General features: G+C 37.1%; 1 protein-coding gene across 1 annotated transcript in view; it reads left to right on the top strand.

The window, feature by feature from the left end:
- Positions 1 to 18,009, top strand: part of LOC124170132 — a 60,092-nt gene extending 42,083 nt beyond the window's left edge. Inside the window, exons 4-5 of the mRNA XM_046548827.1 lie at positions 13,446 to 14,896; positions 15,908 to 18,009. Coding sequence (XP_046404783.1) covers positions 13,589 to 14,896; positions 15,908 to 15,913 — 1,314 coding nt within the window. The 5' untranslated portion in view covers positions 13,446 to 13,588 and the 3' untranslated portion in view covers positions 15,914 to 18,009. The remainder of the gene's footprint in view (positions 1 to 13,445; positions 14,897 to 15,907) is intronic.
- The last annotated feature ends 3,940 nt before the right edge of the window (positions 18,010 to 21,949 follow it).

The following is a 21,949-nucleotide window of genomic DNA, read 5'->3' as shown; positions in this document are numbered from 1 at the left end:
CATATGTTAGGGTGGTTCCCTCCATTCAATACAACTTATGCAGAAAATGCTGTTTTATTATTATACAGACGAGTCCTTGCGTTGCTTGCTCAACTATTAGTACAACAAGGTACTTATTTCTAATGTTTCTCAAAAACATACTGCTATGCAGCTACAACGTAATATTTTCTTGTCAATTGTTCATTAGCCGCGGCCTGTCATAAATTTAAAGGAAAGAAATGGCTGAAAATGGAGCAAGAAACCTTTAAAAAAGGCAGAAAAAGATAAAATGTACAGCAAATTAAAAAATATTGTGACAATTTACTTCCTCGCCAGGTCGGAATTATTTATTTCGTTCGGTGTTCACACGTCCATATGCGTACCTAGCGAGGGGCAGGAGGGGGCAGCTAACCCTCCCCCTAGAAGCAAAAATCGCAAATGTCTCAGAGGAAAATAGTATTTTTGTCAAGCAAATAATTTTGAAAACTAATAAATAGCTGTTAAAGTATCCTTAAAATGTTTCCATAAGAATAAAATGAAATGCTAAACTTCCACACAATTTTATTTACAAAACACCGAACCGGTTTCGACATTTAGTATCGATATCAAGGTCCTAATCGATATTATATATCATTATCGAGGTATAACGTAGAAACCGGATCGGTATTTTGTAAATGAAATCGTGTGGAAATTTACCATTTTATTTTATTCTTATGGATATAAAACATTTCCACCAGATATCGCCGGACACTGTGAATTGTACTCAAAATGTTGGTTTCATTCACCTTTCCATGCTTAAGTTTTACCTTTAACTTGAATAAACATGTCTTCCCCCCCCCTATAGTTTTGATCCTGGGTACCTTTCCTTTTGTTCCTTTTGCTTGATTCCTTTTGTTTAATCGCATTCAGTCTAAATATTCTTCTTCTTTTAATAATGCAAGTCCCTGTGTCGGGATTTAGAATTGCACATAAAGAGTCCTAAGTGCTGTTCAGAAGGCAATTTCCTGTTGCAAACAGTTATACTGGAACAGGAGTGGTGTGGCGACAAAGAATTTTCTATCCGATAAACGTAAGCATAAATCCAGACGAAAGACGATGTTTTTTTTGCATCACTAAATTCCCTTACTCAAACAACGACTAACTATTCAAACAATTTATAAGCACCGTATTGAATAAAAATCATGCAAAGCATGGTTTTGTCAATTATTATGCCAATGCACAACCGACGAAGCCGTTTTTCTATGCACTTAATCAGTGCATATACGTAACCATTCTATTATTTTGGTATTTTCCACTGAAAATTCAAAAACTAACTAATAAAATCGTATCGTGGTTATTTAATACCTCAAATGTTTCCATTGGTGTATTTTATTGATGTATATTATTATTGGTGATTCTTCCACGACTTCGGATTTACACCGCCGGCATCACCAGCAATTATGACAAGGGATAACGCTTTGGTGCTTTGCATTAGTATAATCAACCTTCCTCACTCTTGAAATTCCTGATTCGCAATCTATCCTTAAATACTTCGCTTTCGGCTTAGGCGTAGCCCCTTTCTTAGAAGTTCCCGCATATTGGAGTGGGCAAAACCACCCGAACAAAGCTCCTTATAACTCTACATAGTCTGCATTCCTTGGGCGCTTTTGTTTTTGTTAAATCGTGGAGAGCGAATAGGAAGATAAATTAATTTTGACACTCTCATATTACTCCTTTATTTTTATTTTCTCGCTTAGACGTGTTTGTTGTTTTTTTGGCCATGGTGTCTGCCATCAAATGCTTTCTATTCACGCAACTCAGGAACGTGCGGGTACGCTGCCGACTGCTTTCTGCCGCCCGAGGAACAAAAGAAGATCAAGAATTCGCGAATGCTAATGCCACAATATTAACACAAAATTAACTACTTATGTATCGAACGACAGTTTACCACATAAATTTGAGACTGAGCACTCCATTAACTTCATTTCAAACAGATCGCTAGCAATTACAGAGATGAAGGAGTGTTGATGTAATTTTTTCGGGCGGTGAAACCCTCGCTATGGCGAGAGCCAACACCAAAAGGGCCTCGTGAAAACGAATTTTTTAACATGCATATAATAGGGTCAATTGGCGGTGCATCGGCTTATCTCTCGTAATAGCGGGGATCTCGCTATAGCCCGTACTTGCTTTAACGAGGTTCCACTGTATTAAGTTTAGAGTATGTTGCCTCTTATTGTTTCTGCAAACGATCATTCTTCAATATGCTGCCCAAATAGTTAGTTTTGCAAATAACTGAATTTTTGATGAATGGAGAATCATAAAAATCTCATTTAAATCAATAAATTCTGATTTAAATCACTAAACTCTGATTTAAATAAAAAAATCAACAAAAACGATTTTTTTGAAAAAAATCATGATTTTTATCAACCCTGAACGCTTGGCTTGATGTTTTGTGTTTTCTTGTTGTGGGATAAGTTAACAATGACGGCAATGAATGAATACATTGGCTTGAGGTTTTTTTATTTGGTTAATCCTGCCAGATAATTATAGCATTTGCTTTAAAACTGGTTAAGGTGGTAGAGTTTGTCGTTTATAGCATGTAGGTAATTATCGTGGAGTTGTCTAATGTGAAATTACTGTTCTGCATTTTCCCCACCTACCGTCGACTTCCGTTCGTCGCTCGCTGTTGCTGACTCGCAATCCCACGGTAGGAGTGAACGCTCATCTGGAGGGGTGGGGGGTGGGAAGGTGCTGACGATGGGTCAGCATACACGAGGCGGACGACGGTTGCGCGGATGGGACGCGCGTGGAGGAGGCGTCAGTCGGTTTGGTAGAGTGAATAAAGCATGTCGTAGGATGTACTGCTGCCTCCTTAATTCATCATCCCGTTCCCTTGATGCCTCTCCGACGAACTCCCGATAATCAATCGATTTACAAATGTGCAAATATCATTTGTGACTTTTGTTGTTGTGGTTGAATTTGTTTTTAAGGTATTTTTAGAGCCTTCAATGACACCATTTGACCATCAAGTTTTGAAGTTTTCTGTTATCAACAGGATTACATATCCGGGTGTGTATCAAATGTTGTAGGTGAAGCATATAATTTAAAAGTTATTTTTTCATTTTTATTGGCCGAGTGGCCTTGAACATCTATAAAATATGATTGTTAACATTATAGGATTTTCACATTTTATTATTTTCATTAGAAAATCACCATCTCACGAATGGTAACAAACTTTTGTAAGTGATATACGAGAAGATACTAATGAAGGCTATTTACACTGTACTTAATGGAATTTAGTAGCCCAATTAGGGATGTTTCAACTAGTGCTCACCTCTTTTCCAATTAATTAGGGTTTTTAATCGTGCACTGGGTTAGTTATAGGAGACAGATCCAGGATTTTTCAGTTACGGTCCTCAATTTCAGTATTTTGATCATCTGATATTTTTTGGAAACTGTGCACTTGGAATGCTACTATACCACACTATTAATATAATGAATTATCTGGATAAGTCATTAATTTGCAGCTATGTATACCTTTTACGTCTGAATGAATGAGGTACTTGTTACATCGCAAGAATAGCTTGTAGACAGCCGATCGTTGACTCACACATGGTGGGTAAAGAAAACTATCGGTGCCTGTCACCTTTATTCCTGTGGGTTTGGTTTTGTTTGTCAATTTAACTGGTAATTATGTAAAGGAAAAATATTAAGCATCACTATTAATTAGTTTTCAACTCATAAAAGCCATATGTGACAAATGAGCTATTTTTTTAAATGCTGGTGTTCAACAATGATGCACTTACTGAGCGATTTGACTTTGTTTGTGATATGTACTCTGATTGTCTAGCATATTGTCATTAGTGCTTTATATTTTCCTTACTTAATGAAAAGTTGGCAGCATGGTCAAACATAATTAATGCTTAGGGATCAGTGATAAAGTTTAGGCTAAAGCTCAGGCATTAAAAGACAATAGGGTAGTTTCCTTCATCAAAGAAAACGAAAGGCATTTATTGCAATTCATTACCCACCATTATGTATTCATTATGTACAAATTATTTGGCTTTAGAAATACCTGTTTAGAGGAATGTTAATGGTCAATTTCAAACTCATTTGAAAAAGACCAGATTGGCACCCATGCGATTCCGCTCCACGTGACGTCAGAGGGACCTAGTTCCTGTACGAGTAGATAGGAGTTCTACATCGCCTGAGATTACCAATGCATGCATGAGGCACAGAAAACATCTCTCAATATTCACCTTTTAAAATTGCTAATGGTCGGAAAGTTTCCATTGCTTGATGCAGTATTTATAATCCTTATTTAAGCCAAGCGCTACCTGCAAGGATGGAAGGGGAGACTGGGGCACAGTGGGACAGTTTTATCATTTCAATTTTAATTCCCATAGAATTATTGGCATCTTTGCTCGGAGAGTGTTCTAAACCTATGTTTTAAAACGTATATAAAATCTGCAAGTAATACAAGTAACTTAAAATAGTTGAAATGCTTACATTTCTTCTCTCTTCAATAGTGTCCTAGGTTGGGGCAGAGTGGGACAGAATTATTCAGACATAATCAATAAAGTTTAAATTAATTGAGCGTACAAATGATTTTATTCACATAAATTGGTTAAATATACATGAAAGCGAGCATAATAATCGAGAAACTTTTATCCAAGATTCATGAGCAGATATAAAATACGTACAGTCGGATCTGGATTTAACGTCTTCGCATTTAACGTTTTTCCGCATTTAGCGTTTATTTTTTTGGGTCCCGATTCATTCCCTATTAGGGCAATGTAAAAATTATCCGTATTTAGTGTTTCCGCATTTTGCGTTTTTCCGCATTTATGGTCGTAAAAATTTGTCCCGCTCAAGATTTTTTTGCCCGATTTAACGTTTTTTCATGACGGTTCATCCAAATCTTCGAATTTATGCTCATCAACAAGAACGGTCTCATGAAAGTTTACCAAGAGTCGATAGAATCTCCCGGGGAACGCTTCTTCAACTGCTTTCTTCCGCGAGCGCAGCACTGCGACCTTCAACTCGCAAGTTGGTTGATTTGTCTTCTCGTAACGTTTCGCTCCCCTTCTGATCCAAACACCAGGCACTTTTTGTATCAGATCCGATCTAATGGAGCAAAGTCATCCCTTAATAACCTCGAACTACCATATCCTTCACTTCTTGAACTTGACTTCGATGATACGTGACGACTGATAACACGAGTTATCCCTCGAGGGCCGCTACAATAATGGTTTTCTCGTCGTTTTCAATTGATGGTTTATGCCCCTTTCAACTGTACTACCTACGGGTAGTCGATTATTAGCCCAATATTTTTTCAGTCTGCTACTTTTTCTTTTCAGAAGAGGAGGCCCACTATCAATTGCGCAGTTCACTAGAAGATTCTTTCTGTAATCCATTACAAGGTCAGTTTCCACGGAGGAACAGCGAAAGCACAGAGGAAGTGTTTCCCCTGTCATGACCGTGAGTGAGAGCATTCTTTCCCTACGGAACAACATTATTTTACATCGTAATTTAGATATCCCGGAGCCAATTTATCGACATGCGGCTGATTGATATCGCTGTCGATTCAAAAATATTTATCTGGTGCTAATTAATGTCAAAAGAGAATGACAATCGGAGTTTTGACAAACTACCACGGTCCATGACTCTAAATAAATCGGTCATGCTGAAAAAAAAATCACCGCATACTCACGGTAGAAAAGATGAGCGCGGAAAAATGCGAAAATCCGGCAGGTATCCCTTGGTGGTTGACGTCGATAACATAACTCTGACGAAATTGCCAAACTTCAGAGGCACTGACAATTTTTCGGATGAAATCCAGTTCTGTTGAAGATTAAACCTTTTCACTTAACAAAGTTGAGCTAATCGTTATTCAAGGTCCAACCAAATTTTATTAAAACCTACCGAGAAACAAGGCGAGTCGGAGTCAAGGTGATCAGCGCGCCGCGTAAGCAACTTCTCCCGGCTCCATTCGACCTGCATAAGGCCGCGGATATATGACAACGAATCTGGTGTTATCATCGAGTTGAATCACCATCGACTTGTACGCATACTGGAAATAAGATTCTACTTTTTCGGATGACCTCGAAATCCAAAATGTGCGCATAGGAGGCTTTTTAAAGGCTCATAAATCCCTTGTTTCGCCGAGGCAACAGAAAACGTTAAGTTGGCAATATCCCAGAAAACCTCCCTTTTACTAGATATTCGGTAGTTGAGAATTCGGGATTAGCGATCTTCTGCTGTCCCGTTATTTCACTCATTCCTCATGATTTACGAGTTCTTACTCACACCTTTTCTTATTATATTAGAAATGCTAAAGTCACCTACATGTCACTTTTACGGAAAAAATTCTAAATTTCGTCGAGACCACTGAAATATGCATAAAAATGGAATCACTAATGTCCATAATAATAATCTGTGTGGGAATGCTTTTAAGTTGATGTTTATTATAATTTTCTTAAAATATTTCATTAAAACAATTGTCATTCTCTCATTACTTATTTTTACTACCCATTTTTTTAGCTGATTCCTGAAAAGTGTTATCCAACCTTCATAGGGCAGAGAACATTTCATTAAAGAATTTTTTGCTGCATTCAGCACCTTTTAGTTACTTAAAATAATATTTTTTATTCATAAAAAGCCATTCCAATCATTACAGACCCTAAAACCTGAAAAAAATGGCAGGTCCTCATTTAGTGTTTTAAATTTTGTCCCCGCTGAAAAACCTTAAATCAGGATTCTACTGTATTCTTGTATTTATTAATTTTGAATCACTGCATACAATGTTTTTCATCAAAATTTAATTATTTTAATGGCTTAAGTTTTGTCAAATGTCATTTTTGGTAAATGTAGTCACTCTATTCTAAATCTGTTGCTATTTCTTCCATTTTTTTTTTTTTTTGATTTTCAACTTACAAGGGGAATACACGACCTTCGCATCGCCGATCTAGCTCAAATTTTGCGAATCGGTAGTCTATGGGTACAAATGTAATATGCCAAAGCGAGACGACGCACTTCTCCTAAAATTCCGAGAAAAAAGCAATTAAAAATCGTTAAAAATGAAGGCACGCTATATAAGCTGTTTTGAACGCGCCTGTTAAACAATAGGGCAACAGCCCAGTGGATACGGTGGCCGACTGTGGAGGTGAAGGTTGCGAGATCGATGCTCGCTCGGGGAACTTTTTTTTTGTGTTAATTTTTTAAGAATTTTACTGTTTAAATTTTTAAAGTTCGTTTTCTTATCTTCGTTACTACTATGGAATATATTTTTAAAAGAGTTTTTTTAAATATTTAAATAAGGAATGGATCAGCTTGGGATTAGGAACTGAGGATGAAGGGTGGATAGAAACCCGGCGTCGGCATTAGCCTGCTCTTAACGAAAGGCGCCAAGGGGACCACGGCTGAACGTCCCATTCGACGGACGGTGTACTGCACAATTAGTGTAATCCACATTACACGCAGGGATTGAATTTAGGAATGCCCCTTAATTCTTTACCTAGATTTGGATGTGGAAGGCCAGTACACTGCCTCACCACTCCAGTTAACCCTTTATTTGCAATTTTCAGGATGGAACTCATCATAAAGACATGCAAAGAAAAGTGATTTGCGGCACCACGAACAAGCAGAAAAGGCTGATCTATCGGAATGTTGAACGCGTTGTTCGCAGCTAATATAATTTTTATCGATGAGCAGCTCCCAGCAATAGTGCCACGCACACGTTAACTCATCCGTAGGAATATCCAAGGATAGAGTCTCTATGTTCAAAAGAAGTGTGTACCCCTAACGTATCAGAGCGATTAAACCATAGGAAAATATCACTTGACACACTGTATCTTATGTACATTCACTCCAAGATGGCTCTCTGCCTAACAATCTACTATTTATCTCTCCTCACCATAGCATCAAATCAGCAAAAAGAAATGAAAATAAAAACAAACATGCTCACAGACAAATAAAACACAACAAATAAACTCAAAAACAGAAAACAAACCAAACACATACAAAAGTGATTCCGGTCATAAATACACATACATCACCCCTTTCCGCTCATGCCCGTCGGCCGCGAAAAAGGGAAAACAATTGCAAAACTTTCCCCAACTATTCGATTCTTCTATTACAGGTTAATCAAGTACCCACATCACATTATATGTTTCCGGGAAAATTATTGAACATGCATGTTTGCTTCGAAGCTCGCTGGCACGAGACAATTTTTCGTAAATATAAATGACGTGTGTTTTCCTTCAAAAATTATGGACAGTCGTTGCAGTTGTGGAAAAAACGCCTTTTCTACTTTTTCGTGGTGCCGCAAATCACTTTGCTTTACATGTCTTTATGATGAGTTCCATCCTGAAAATTGCAAATAAAGGATTAACTGGAGTGGTGAGGCAGTGTACTGGCCTTCCACATCCAAATCTCGGTAAAGAATTAAGGGGCATTCCTAAATTCAATCCCTGCGTGTAATGTGGATTACACTAATTGTGCAGTACACCGTCCGTCGAATGGGACGTTCAGCCGTGGTCCCCTTGGCGCCTTTCGTTAAGAGCAGGCTAATGCCGACGCCGGGTTTCTATCCACCCTTCATCCTCAGTTCCTAATCCCAAGCTGATCCATTCCTTATTTAAATATTTAAAAAAACTCTTTTAAAAATATATTCCATAGTAGTAACGAAGATAAGAAAACGAACTTTAAAAATTTAAACAGTAAAATTCTTAAAAAATTAACACAAAAAAAAAGTTCCCCGAGCGAGCATCGATCTCGCAACCTTCACCTCCACAGTCGGCCACCGTATCCACTGGGCTGTTGCCCTATTGTTTAACAGGCGCGTTCAAAACAGCTTATATAGCGTGCCTTCATTTTTAACGATTTTTAATTGCTTTTTTCTCGGAATTTTAGGAGAAGTGCGTCGTCTCGCTTTGGCATATTACATTTGTACCCATAAACTACCGATTCGCAAAATTTGAGCTCGATCGGCGATGCGAAGGTTGTGTATTCCCCTTGTTAGATTCTTTTTACATCCTTATGAGCTGGCTATTTTTTTCTCCCTCTTATTTGATGACATTAATTTTCCAGTCTCTTTTTAACTGGTGTATCCATAGGGATCTGTGATCTTTTATTCTATGTAGTATTTTTAGATATTATGTGGGTAGTTTTTGGGAAAGGGCTTCTTTCCTCAGGGGGTGACAACATTGCCCTCTAAAATGGAGTTTTCACCTCGGAATTTCCTGGGCTATGGAGATTCTCCTCGGGTACTAAATGAAACTCTAATGGTGCAACAAACTGATCTTTGACAGTGGCTTGGTTAAGGTCTTTGTCATTAAAAATACTTGAGTTAACTGGGCCTATCCTGGTTGAACCAAACGTATAAATAATATTGTTAGGTGTAAATGATTTTTTTTACATGCTGTACCCAATGACTCAGCCAAGTTGCAAATTGTTCTTCTCTCTCCTAGGTGGTGTCCAAGCCATCCACATTCAATTAAATATTTTTTCAAAGGGCCAATGACACGGTTATCTAATGGCTGTGGTTTGTGACTACAGTGGGGTGGCAAAGTTAACAGCACCACCTCATTCATTTTTACTAACTCATTAGCATCGACAGGAATATACTATTCATGGTTGTGTAAAATTAGCAATGCTGAATTTTCTTTAGATCGTTTTGCATGATCGATGAAATGTTTTAAAACCAGTAAAAATAAATTAGAAGTCATCCATCCAGAAAGCTTTGAAGCACCTACTGATCATATGGGACACTTGAACAGTATTTTTTGGGAAGAATTTCACTCAAGATAAATCAAAAAATGGAGGAATTGTATTAACCTGAGCATTTATAATATAACACAATGTCATCGAGGAGTGTTTTTCAGAGGAGGTAACTTCGCCTACTTGTTTTTAACCTTTGGAGGCAATCACGGTTCATTGGAGTTGAACAGTAGAGGAGCCACTTTCAACATGATTGTATTAACTTCCAGTGGAAAATACGTGTTTCGCATAAAGACCTCATGGATCGAACAATAAATGCACTCATAACTGTCCTGTTGAAGCCCTTGGTTCTTGCCAGCAAGGTTGCCTCTAGTTTGCAAAGGCTTATCGAAGGATTCTGCTTCATTAAACCTTAAAACCAATCATCATCAATTTCTTTCTGAATGCAGAATGGAGGGTACAGTGAGTCCTCGTTCAACGTCGTCTATTCATCCCTGAAAAACTAGACGTTAGGCAAAACTACGTTAAACGATGTAGTATTTCCCATAAGAAACAATGTAAAAAGCTTAAATTGGTTCCTTACGATCCATATCTTTGTAAAGAATCCAGAATATCCTGGATGTGAATCGAAGTAGGCCAGAAATCGGAGCCGTTAATTTTAAAAACACATTGCGACCTACACCTGAACCAGGCCAAAGGTATAAATTAAAGGGCAAAAATGAAAAAAATCTGGGACTCAGGCACAAGAGGATGAAAAGAAAGTCACTTTTTACGCTGATATAAAATCTTTAACCTGGCGGAAGTCATGAGAAACATTCATCACCGATTATTCACTTCAGCAAAATAACAATTACAGCACAGCACAACGATAAAAGGTTGGGAATGAGGCATTATTAAAAGAAATATGCAAACTAAATTTAGAAAGTATTTTAATGGCAAAACATCACAAATTGTCTCTTAGCATAAGCAAAGAAACAACACAAATGTTAGTTGTCTCGACCTGATGTTGAGGGTTGGGGTTAGGGGGAATTAGTGGCACTCCTGAAGTAGTAATCAGCGAGGGTTTTCTGGGTGGCGGCCTTATTTTTATCTCGACATAATTCTCTACGGCAAGCCATACCACTCTCATTCGCCAGACACACTTTTGCACTCTTTTCCATGTCAGGATTTCGATCTCTGAATATATTCATAGCACACTCAATGTGTTTCATAGCCTCCCTAATGTCTTTCGCAGTGAGTTGTTTCACTACTGTGACTTTGCCAATATCTTCCCCTTCCAGACTCTTCTGATGTTTCATCTAGAGAAGGTCTTCTGTTGAGAGTTTCTCATCATGGGATGCCAACAGCTCCTTCGCTTTATCCCCGGAAATTTCCAGCCCAAGGTCTCTCCCAATCTTGACAATCTCGTCCTTGATGGCTTCCGTACTATCCTCAAAACCAACGATTTGTTCTGGGAGAACCTTCCTTCAAGCTTTTTGCAAAGTTGATATTCGAAATTCATTCCTGGCATGCGCAATATTTTCTATTGCATTTTTAATATTATATGCCTTCCAAAATGCACAAGGAGTAATGCCCGACTCATCTTTGGTTGCAGTCATCGCCTGCGAAAAGTTCCTGCGTAGGTAATAACATTAAAATGTTTTTATTACAGCCTGGTGCATGGGTTGTAGGAGTGCTGTGGTGTTAGGCGGTAAATCGACAACTTTTACATTTTCACTGTATTCATTGAGATTGGGAGGATGACCAGGGCAATTGTCCAAATGGAGTAGTATTTTAAAAGCTAGATTCTTTTCTTTAACGCTTTACCTCGGGGCAAAAATGATCTGCAAACCATTCTGTGTAATCCAAGCTTTTTTGTTGGCTTTCCAAATGTGAGGCAAACGGTCTTAAGATAAACCTTTGAGTGCCCTGGGGTTCTCAGAATGGTACGCCAACATTGGCTTAAGTTTACAATCTCCCGATGAATTTCCTCCCAATCGATCTTTGGCCATTTTGAACCCAGACATGGTCTTCTCTTCCATTGAAATGCAGGTACTTGTCGGCAAGGGCTTCCAAAATAACCCCTTTTCGTCTGCGTTAAACATTTGTTGAGGCAGGTAACCTCCCTCATTGGAGTTGAACAGTAGAGGAGCCACTTTCAACATGATTGTATTAACTTCCAGTGGAAAATACGTGTTTCACATAAAGACCTCATGGATCGAACAATAAATGCACTCATAACTGTCCTGTTGAAGCCCTTGGTTCTTGCCAGCAATTCCTCCTCCACAATTGCTCTAAAAGTTTCCACAAATGTATTGGCAGCCTCACTCTCAGCACTGGCTGCTTCACCATTCATTTTGACGACTGGCAGTGAAAGGCTCAGGAATGCTCAAATCTTAAGTGGGGTCACTATAAATTGCCAATGCTTTCCTTAGAAATCTTGATGGGTCTACAGGCTGTTTTTTTTGTATTTCATTCTCATGCCAAAGAGTAAGCTACCATTCCATTTCCACTGAGATTGTGCTTCTGTTGTGAGATAAATGTGCGGCACTTCGAGGAGTGGCAACTCTCCCAAATTCTTTAATTTCCACTTCATTCTTTAAAATTGTCCTGACTGTCTTCGTCTGAAAACCTATAACTCGACCAATCTCTGCAGCAGTTGCACCTTGTTCACTTATTTTAATAATGTTTTTTATGTTAATATTCAGTTTTTGTTCTAACGTCACTGTTATCCGTTTTTTCTTCACATCTGTAGAACTGCCAGCATCGTCACTCCTTTTCGTAGACATATTTTTTGGTTGGAAACAGAAAAATATACGGATAATGGGTAAATGAGGCAATAATTATTTTCTCAGATGGAGACTTAACCTAAGCTACCATGCTAACCTTTTCTGTCGAACGAAAATCGTCAATCAGATGCGCTAGCGTCCTATTCGCTGTTAATTAACAAACTCTTATTTTTTTAAAAGGATAGGCTAAATATTTACATATCATCAATCTTTGGGCTAATAAAAACCTTAGATTCATTCTGTGATTTTAATAAAATTGTACGCTCTCGTGATAACCTTGTCAGCAGTTTTCACCAGGCATCATCTCTGATGGCTTTCCATGGTCTTTGCACAGCTTTGAATTTTTCCGATCGTTGTTAACAAAATGAGAATCAGTGGCATAACTATGGAGGGTTGAGGGAATGGATAATCCCACAAAACATCAGAAAATAAAAAATTATTTTAAATATTTATCCAGTTAAGAAATTAAATGACTACATTTGCGTTGAGTTAATTTTTTAGTTCAAAGAGATGTAATATGTATTTCCAGGCGTGTATTTTTTCAATAATATTCCCTGAGGGGGGTCGGAACCCCTTGCCATCTAATCTCCCCATAACATATTTCTAGTTACTCCACCGATCAGAATTATTGTGTGACTAAGTAGTGAATGAAATGGAAGGGAAATTACTTTTTATTCTTTATTTGGTAGTTAACTAGACACTCGCTTTCTTCTGTCCTTTAAATACCGTCCCCAAAATCTTTTTGCATAGTCAAATTACTCTGGTAAGCTAAGAATTTGAAGCTTAATAACAAAAATGATGAGTGCATGTAATGTCTTTTGATAGATACCACTTCTGTGCATTTTTCTTTATATTTTGAGTTGCAAAGTATATTTATGCTTGTTTCTCAAGTCAGCCGTACGCTAGTTCTTTAGTTTGAGTATAAATATAAGTTTTTATGTAATTATTACTCTTGCTTATGTTATGTATTAATTTGACATTCATTCCGTATCTTTGCAGTCATTATTTCATCCTTCCTTGTAAACGCTGAGACAGTGTCTTCCTTCTCTCAGACCATCGCCACCACGCATTGTTTCCATTAGTGCCTTCCTGTCTGCTAAGTCTATCAAACATTCAATTAAATATTTCATTGTTCCGTTAAAATGGCGAGCAGCATTTCTACTAAAAACATGGAGGAATTTGTTGAGGAGAGGCTCATTGCTGGAGTGTTGACTGGATCATTTCTCCAGAATAAAGAGCTACTGGAAGGAGTGGAAGATGTGGATGTTCGGGGCATGAGGCAAAGAACTCTCCTGCATGTTGGTGTGAGGCTTGGGAAGGCTGATTGGGTGGAAGAGCTGCTTGCAAGAGGGGCAGACACAGATCTTAAGGATGACTCTCAATTGAACGCACTTTCTTCTGCCGAGGAGATGGTGCGGCGTTTCCCAGAAGAATTGGACCGCTCCCTCATTCTAAAGTTGGTAACATTGGTTCACAGGAGGGACCAAGCGATGATGCACCGCCCGGAGTCATCATCCAGGAGAAGCGATGACCACATTACACCCGTAGATAGGAATAATCAGGATATTGAATCCCTCAAGTCCTCTGTGGACGCATTGAGGCATGAGATGAAATCGCTAATGTGCCAGCTGATCTCATCATTGGAGGAACTGAAGACGCAAGTGTGTGGACGAGACACATTGTTGCGCTACTTGGAGGAGGCGGTGACGTCGACTGTGGAAGATGTTACTTCTATAAGGTTTGAATTAGGAGGGGAGGCTGCAATCAGTCCAGCACAATTGGATCCAGTCGCAGCTAGACAGGAGTGTGTGGACGCCATGTTGCGTAGGACTACTTTTGTGTTTGGAAATGGATTGGATAAAATGCGTAGAGTGTATGAGGGAATGTACGATGAAGATGATCGCACTGCGTGTATTATAAAATGTTTGTGTTGGGATGATCGGGTGAAGGTGATGGTGGACTGCGATTTATGGAACATTGGAAGGATGAAGAAGAAGGTTGTGGAATTGGATGGGACTCAGGGGGATGGGAGTGGTGTATGTTCATTTTGTGATTTTGAGAGTGACACGGTGTATTTGGGTGCATGGGGTAGTGAGACTGATGTATGTTCTTGGTTAGCTTGGGCCCTCTCACAGTTATCCCTGAAATTGGTCTTTGGTAATGAGGGGAGGCCGTATAGCAAGGGAGACGTGGAACGTGAGAGAGAGTGGATGAGGGCTGTAGAAGAGGCGGAGGAGGAGAAGAGGGGAGAGGTATTTTATGGTAGGATCGGTGATGCATTGGATATGAGGACGGAATTGGCAAGAGTATGTCACCTCGCAGCTGCTGTCCCTTGGATAATCGCTTTCTATGGATCCACAACAGGAAGAGATTGTCTGCAGGAGTACCACCCTCTCCTCTTCTCCGTGTATTCAAACCACATGATGCCAACACTGCTAGCCAAGGCGAGGGTGAGTATTACTTTTCATTTCTCACACTTATACTTCCCCTTCCTCTGTAATATTAAAACAAAATAAATTACTTCCTTTTTATCAATTGGCATCCCTTTTTGAATCAATATCCAGAAATGGAGCAAATACATTGCTGTACATTGGAAGGCAATGCAGTCTGGAGTCTTTTTTCCTTGCTATTGTGTAAAAGAGAATAATACACATTGTTTGCAATTATTTGGGATGATTCATTATATTGTTGTCTCAGTTAAAACATTCAAATAATCATTTAAAACTATACAAGCAATGCAACAATTAATTCATAAATTTAAATGTCAACACAGTTTTGAATAACTAATAAATTTGTTCGTAATTTAATTTTCCAATATTTCCCAAAAGTGGGCCGTTAATTTTAGATGTTTTGCTTGTAGAGGCAAAATTAAACTTCTTACTCATTAAACATGTCCTTTCTCTGTGTTCTATGGGTAGTATGATTCCTTCTTAGACAGGTGTTGTAATTTTAACATATTTAGCATAGGAATGAAGTTTTGATAAAATATTCTATCACCTGATATTACAACTTGAATATATCCTTTCAAAAGATAGCCCATAATATAGCTCTAACATGCTCAAAGATGCAATTACTTTAAATATGTGACTATTCAAAACCGTCAAACTCTAATCTAATGGATAATTATCATAGTTTAAGCTAATATAATACAAGAAAGTTGAAGATTGTCAATATTCAAATCCATGATATATCAACCTAGTGATGGACATGTAAAATTGAAATAGTAGTAAATCCAATAATTTTCACTTATAAAATAAATAATTGTTTTTTGGAACTTAGATTTATATGAAAATATTTCATAATTATTGGTTATTATTATTCCAATTGCATTTCTGCAAATGGGAGTAATATCTCATTTCACTATTAATTATTATGGACCCAATGGTAGCTTCGCATATTGGTTGTATTTGCATATTTTTTTGATGGTGGCATCCATTAATTTCTGTTTATTATTCTTTCAGAGATGAATTTGGCGTGATTCCTTTTGAAGGATGCAATGGAGCTGGTCCAGAAGAGGAATATTCCGTTTACCTTCAGTAGATTTTCATGAGGCCCTTCAGTTTTTGTAAAGTTGGGTCAACTTAAGTACTCCCGTGTTTCATGTAATAGTTACTCTTATCTTATGTTAACAATCACTCGCATTTTTATTGATTTCATGTTTGCTACATGGTACTGATTTTATTAGAATGGTAATCACATTTTGAGAGGTGTGTTGTTACAATTTTGTGGACACATCATTTAATCGCAGTTTATTTCAGTTTTCTACTGATATATTTATTTTTTTAATAATATTACACTTTACATCTCATGTATGCATATGTAAGTTTTTTGAAGTAACACACCATATTGGTTTACATAATTAATCTTTCTCGTTGTATAGCTTCAAGCCATCTTCAATTCAATCTGTTTGCAACATAAGTTGTCCTAATTCAACTATCAGAATTATATTTTGCCTTGTTATCTTCTTTTTATGCTACCCTTTAGTGAATATTGTTTTTTATTGGTTTATTTCTTTGACATTGATTGGCCCATGCAATTTTAAAACATTTTCTTGTAGTTTGCAGCGATGATGCTGTAAGGTTAACATGATGTAGTTCAATGTATTCGTTAAATATTATAGAGTTCAATCATCTTGTCTATAATGTAAATCTATGACGTAAAATTCAATTTTGTATTAAGTTATAGCTAAACAAAGATTTTGATTCCTTTTTTATACATAATTTACTTTTTTGGAGGCATTTAAAAATATCACAATCTAATAATACAAAAATCCTTAAATTTCCATTCCTATATGTTTGTGACTATTTACTGTTTTCATTCAGTTTTGTCGATATCATATTAACGGTGGTGTTGGGGAGGATTATTGTCTTTATACATGCACGTATAAATTTTCAACATTACTCTTATATAGTCAATATTCAGTTGCATAAAAAAATATGCATGTGCTTTTGTATGAACAATGATTAATGTCTCCTAATTCTTACGAGAGCTGGCTTTGTTTTGTAGGAGTAAACGGAGCTTAATAGATTATCATTGTACACATTCTCTGTACATATAAATATTAAATGTAGCTATTTCTATAATGTCTTTTTGATGTCATTCTCCTTTGGGAGTTATTTTAATCGTAGGCTCCATTGTTTATTATGGCTATTTCCTTGTCAAATCGTTCAATATGTGCATGGATTTCATTTTATGTAACCGTATGTTACTTTACTTTTTAATTTTCAGCCTTTTATATGTTACTCATTCAGTTCTGTCTGTAATTAAACTTTTGTTGAACAACATACGTATTCCCTCTGCTATGTAGGAGTACTTGAAATATGGTTCTAATTATGTTTTGTTTGTTTTCTGAAGGAGGTTGGATTTGTTGTTCATATCATGCATTGGAAATATTTACTTTATGCTCGTAATAATTGGATTTTGGAAAGCTATGAATGTATAGATCATAATGCCAGATTAACTACCCAGATTTTGTATTTCTACCATTAGGTGTGAGTAGATTGTAATAATTTCATTATCTCCTGTTTAGTGGTGTTATCATTTCTGGATTTAAATGATTTCAGTCATGTCTGGTGCTCGGTACATATTTTGAATGTTAATTGCATTATGACTTTAAACCTGTAAATGTTAATCTTGGAGAGTGATTTTACATCTCTAATGAAAAATATTAATCACGATACTATTCACTCTAATAATTGTTGCTTAATCTTTGTAGTTGAATTGAAAATGATCCTTACTTAAGCTATTCCATTTTCATATGATTAATCTTCACTTTTACTTTTCTTCTTTTAAGTATGTAAGTCCTTTAAACTTTGCAAGCAATTTCTTATTTTTTCAAAATATCTATGCAATTGTGACTGCATGTCTGATTTTTGTAACTCACTGTACTCCCGGAATTAATTGGTGGAATACATAGATCAGTGGATCAGTGTTATTAAGCATTGATTTTTGTAACACTTATGTAAATGAAGTAATGTTAATATAGCAATGAAGTCAATTTTTATCCCTTATAAGAACCTGGCAGTAAGATTTGCTTTTCCAAATAATAATGTGTTTAAACTTCCCTTGGAATCACCACCAGTTTTTATTCTTCATTTAAGTTAACATTTACCACTCAGACTTAAGTTTCATACACAGGGAATCTGGACGTCGTTACATCTGTGAAAACCACTTTCTTGCAAAATTTCATGAATCCATGCTAAGTACTGTTATTAGGTTGAAACAAACATTTTCAACAGCAGTGTGAGGAGTTTCTTTACCCTAAATGCAACATTAATGATTATTTCATTAATCTTTATTTAAGCCGAGGGCTACCTGCTAGAAGGGTACTCTGCTACCTGCTAGCAGCCTGCATCGTAGCAGCACTCAAATTCTCGCACCAAAGTGGCCTCACACTGCGGCAACCGGAACCAGAATGACATCACACGGGCTTTTCCCAGTATTCATACTTAGCCGTTGCATTTTTGTGCACTTAATAGTTTCCACTTTTCAGTTATTCGCGAAAAATAGATATCCTCATTTAAAAATCTAAAATGAGGAAATGGATACTCCAGAAGTAATATTCTTTCGATAAGAATAAGTACCCACCCTATTTCACTATCATATGATCTTGCTCTTTCCCTGCGCACTATGCTGGTACAGTCTTATCGTGTTTTCCACCGGATGAGGTGATTGTAGGCCGACGTATCGATGGCTGCCTCTGCTATCAAAACATGGGCCTACTCATCCAATGATGAATCCAAGAAAACTTCACCAACAATTTTACTATCACCTAATCTATTAAATCCAACTTTTTCTTCTCTTCTCCTGTCTATAAATTTCTCATACTTATGTTTGTTTGAAACTGCCCAATATTACGGTTATGTAACTTATGTCACTACGGTAATTTTCATAAATATTGTATGATACATCAATCCTTGCTTACACGGACTGTACATTAGGGCGGATCGCAAAAATCGATTTTTTTCAAATCCATCTGGCCCAATGAAAAAAAGTTGTGGGACCGATCAAAAATAAGGCCTGAAAAATTTGAGACCTCTACGTGAACCCCTGACCCTCGCTCAAATGCAATTTAGGGGGGGGGGGAGGTCGAAATTTGAAAAATATATAATTTTATGGTCATTCCCTATAGATTTTGCCGAGTTACTGTCCTACTTGGGCAAATATTTCGTGCATTTTGACGTATCTGCCACCGTTTAGCCACAAAATGCCTAATTTGAGTCCGCGCCCGCGAAGAAAATATCTCAACGCCCACGCAGCGTCGCGGATACGAGAGCTGCTAGCCGATCCCCTCCCCTCCCCGCTCGGTTCTCCCCCTCCCACGCCTCGAATGAAGCAAAATTCATCCCGCGTGGGCTGCTCGGAGGGCGTTCATCTTGGATAATACCTATAAATCGGAAGATGGTAGAAGGTAAAAAACGGTGCGTAGTGGTAGTCCCTTAGTCCCTTATTTGGCGCCTCGTCGGCGTTAAACAAATCGTACAGTGTACATTTATCTTACTCTATTGCATCCTGACGTTTATGGAACACGTAAACCCATATTTGTGTCGCAGCGCAGTCTAACGCATAGGATAATCTTATCAAAGCAGGGCAATCTAATGTTTGGCCAACTCTCCAATCGTATTCTCGTAGAAGATTAAAAACTGGAGATATGGTTAAAAAACGAAACATCCTGTTTCAATTCTTTTTGGTTTTAATTTCCATCGTTAGGGCCTGAAACTTTGGGGAAACACAATATTTTTGATGCAATTTAAGTGTATATTTTTTATTTTTCAAAACATCAGGGGGCACTTTTCACCATCTTAAGCGGCTAGACCAGTGTTTCCCAAACTCTTTCGAGCAACCGCCCTCGTGGGTCCATAAACCTATACTCAACGCCACCCTAATCGGTATATTCAAAATAATAATCAGAATCATACACTAATTAACGAAATGACGATCATTGTAATAATGAAATTAAAAACAATGACTAATTAAATTTTTATTTAGAATCCAATGGATGTATAGTTTTTTAAAATCATTTATGCAAATGATTAAATACACAATAAAAGGAAATATACTGAGAATATACCTACTTTTGATATTTAAATATATAATTTAAAGAAAGCTTTTTTAGAAATTTACATGTCTTTTTTTACTTAAATTAAGCAATTACACAGCATTAAAATTTTCAATTTATAGTGATAGAATGACCAATCATGTTTTGTTAAAATTATTTTAACAGTTAAGTAACTTTTTATTACACTTGTTCATGGTCTATAGATATCATTTAAGAAGATTCTATAGCTAAAATCAATTACATATTTCCATCAAGTAAAATTTTAATGAGAAGGATTAGCTTGATGATATGAAACAAGTTTTCCAGCATCCGGTTTAATGTCACAGAGTCATTGCATTTGCAAACCTGAAGTCATATCTCTGCTTGGAAATAAGCTGAGTGACTGCACTAAGACCACGTTCCACCGAATATGAAGTCGGAAATGCAAGGAGTTTTTTTTAACCACCATCCATAATGCAGGATAACGATTAAAAATCTCCTTCTGTAGCCAAATCTCTTCATTATTTATCTTAAACTTTGGCTTTAATTCAATGTCATTTTGTGGTCCAATTAATTCTTCCTCTAATACCCCAACTTCCTCAATATCTACAAACGGATTTACCACCCAGTCTGGAATTTCCAACAAAAGAAGATCCTCAAATTTTTGCGTCATATTTTTATGTATGGTAAGTAGCTAAATGGTTGCAAAAGACGCTCAAATCATCAGCACATGAACCAGCTTGCTCTTCTAGCTCAAGCAGGGAAGGGAATTGATGCAGCTCACGGCAACCTATGCTGTGCTTAAATAAAATCAACTTGGAAATAAACACAGTCACCACAGATTTTGCCTTCATAAGATTTTTGTCGTTTCCCTGTGGTTGAAAAATTCATTTCATTAAACTTTTCAGTTCATTTCATAAAAGTTCAGTGAAAAATGCAACGTTACTCCTAATCTCTATAAGGTTTTTTCTGAGAAAAGCATCTTTCTCCTAAAAAAATTGCACGACAGTGTTAAAAGGTTTATAGAAACGCCTTATACAATTGCCTTTTGACAGCAAAAGGACTTCGGTGTGTAGTAACATACGTTTAAAATCTTCGTCGTTCTCATCACACACCTCTCGAAAGAGTCGATCGTTAAGAGCATGGGCCTAAATTTAGTTAACTGCTATAATTACTATTTTCAAGGACTTGTGAAGGGTATCACTCAGTTTTTGACCTCTAGATGTTGTCGGTGAATGACAAAATGAATAGCAAAGACAATTGATATATGTTTTCTCAAGTATACAATACAGCCATATGGTGACGATCAGTCATTGATGGAGCTCCATCTGTCGCAATCTTATGTGTACAAAGTATAAGAGAAAAGGTCCTCGTTTTGAATAATTTATTACCATTTCATGAAAACATAAACAGTATACTGGCCGTTAATTTTTTTAATATACTTCGCCATCATAAAATAATAATAGGAAATATTATATAGAAGTACTACAACGATATCATCTGAAGAATGTAAAATCACTTACCAAAACAGCCTAGGTAATATCGCTGGAACCGACTTCTTTGGAAAATGATTATTCTAGTAAATATTTGGTGCATAACTACCGAATCTACTTATCAGATGACCTGATTCTTCTCCGCATTCACGACAGTTTTTTTTCACACTGACCTTTACTGCTGAAGTTCTCAGTGTCGTGAAGTTGCACCAACGATAGACCAAATGATACTGAGCCCCTTCAAACGTTTCCTTTATGCAGGAAAGGGTTGGAAATATATTTCAACCGTTCTGACTTTAAAATATTAGGAAACACATGGTTTAAATTACTTCCATATGTGGGAAACAAAGTAAACTTTAGAAACGAAGCTGGAAAACAAAGACTAAATGAAGGTTATGGAACATTCGCACTTGTCACATTGTCAGGACCCTCCGGCGCCCCCCTGCCGCCCCCTTGGCACTTCTCGCCCCCAT

The sequence above is a fragment of the Ischnura elegans genome, chromosome 13, assembly GCF_921293095.1.
Source record: "Ischnura elegans chromosome 13, ioIscEleg1.1, whole genome shotgun sequence".
Classification (NCBI taxonomy): Eukaryota; Metazoa; Arthropoda; class Insecta; order Odonata; family Coenagrionidae; genus Ischnura; species Ischnura elegans.
The sequence above is the reverse complement of the archived record's forward strand: the minus strand, read 5'-3'. Positions and strand labels throughout refer to the sequence as shown.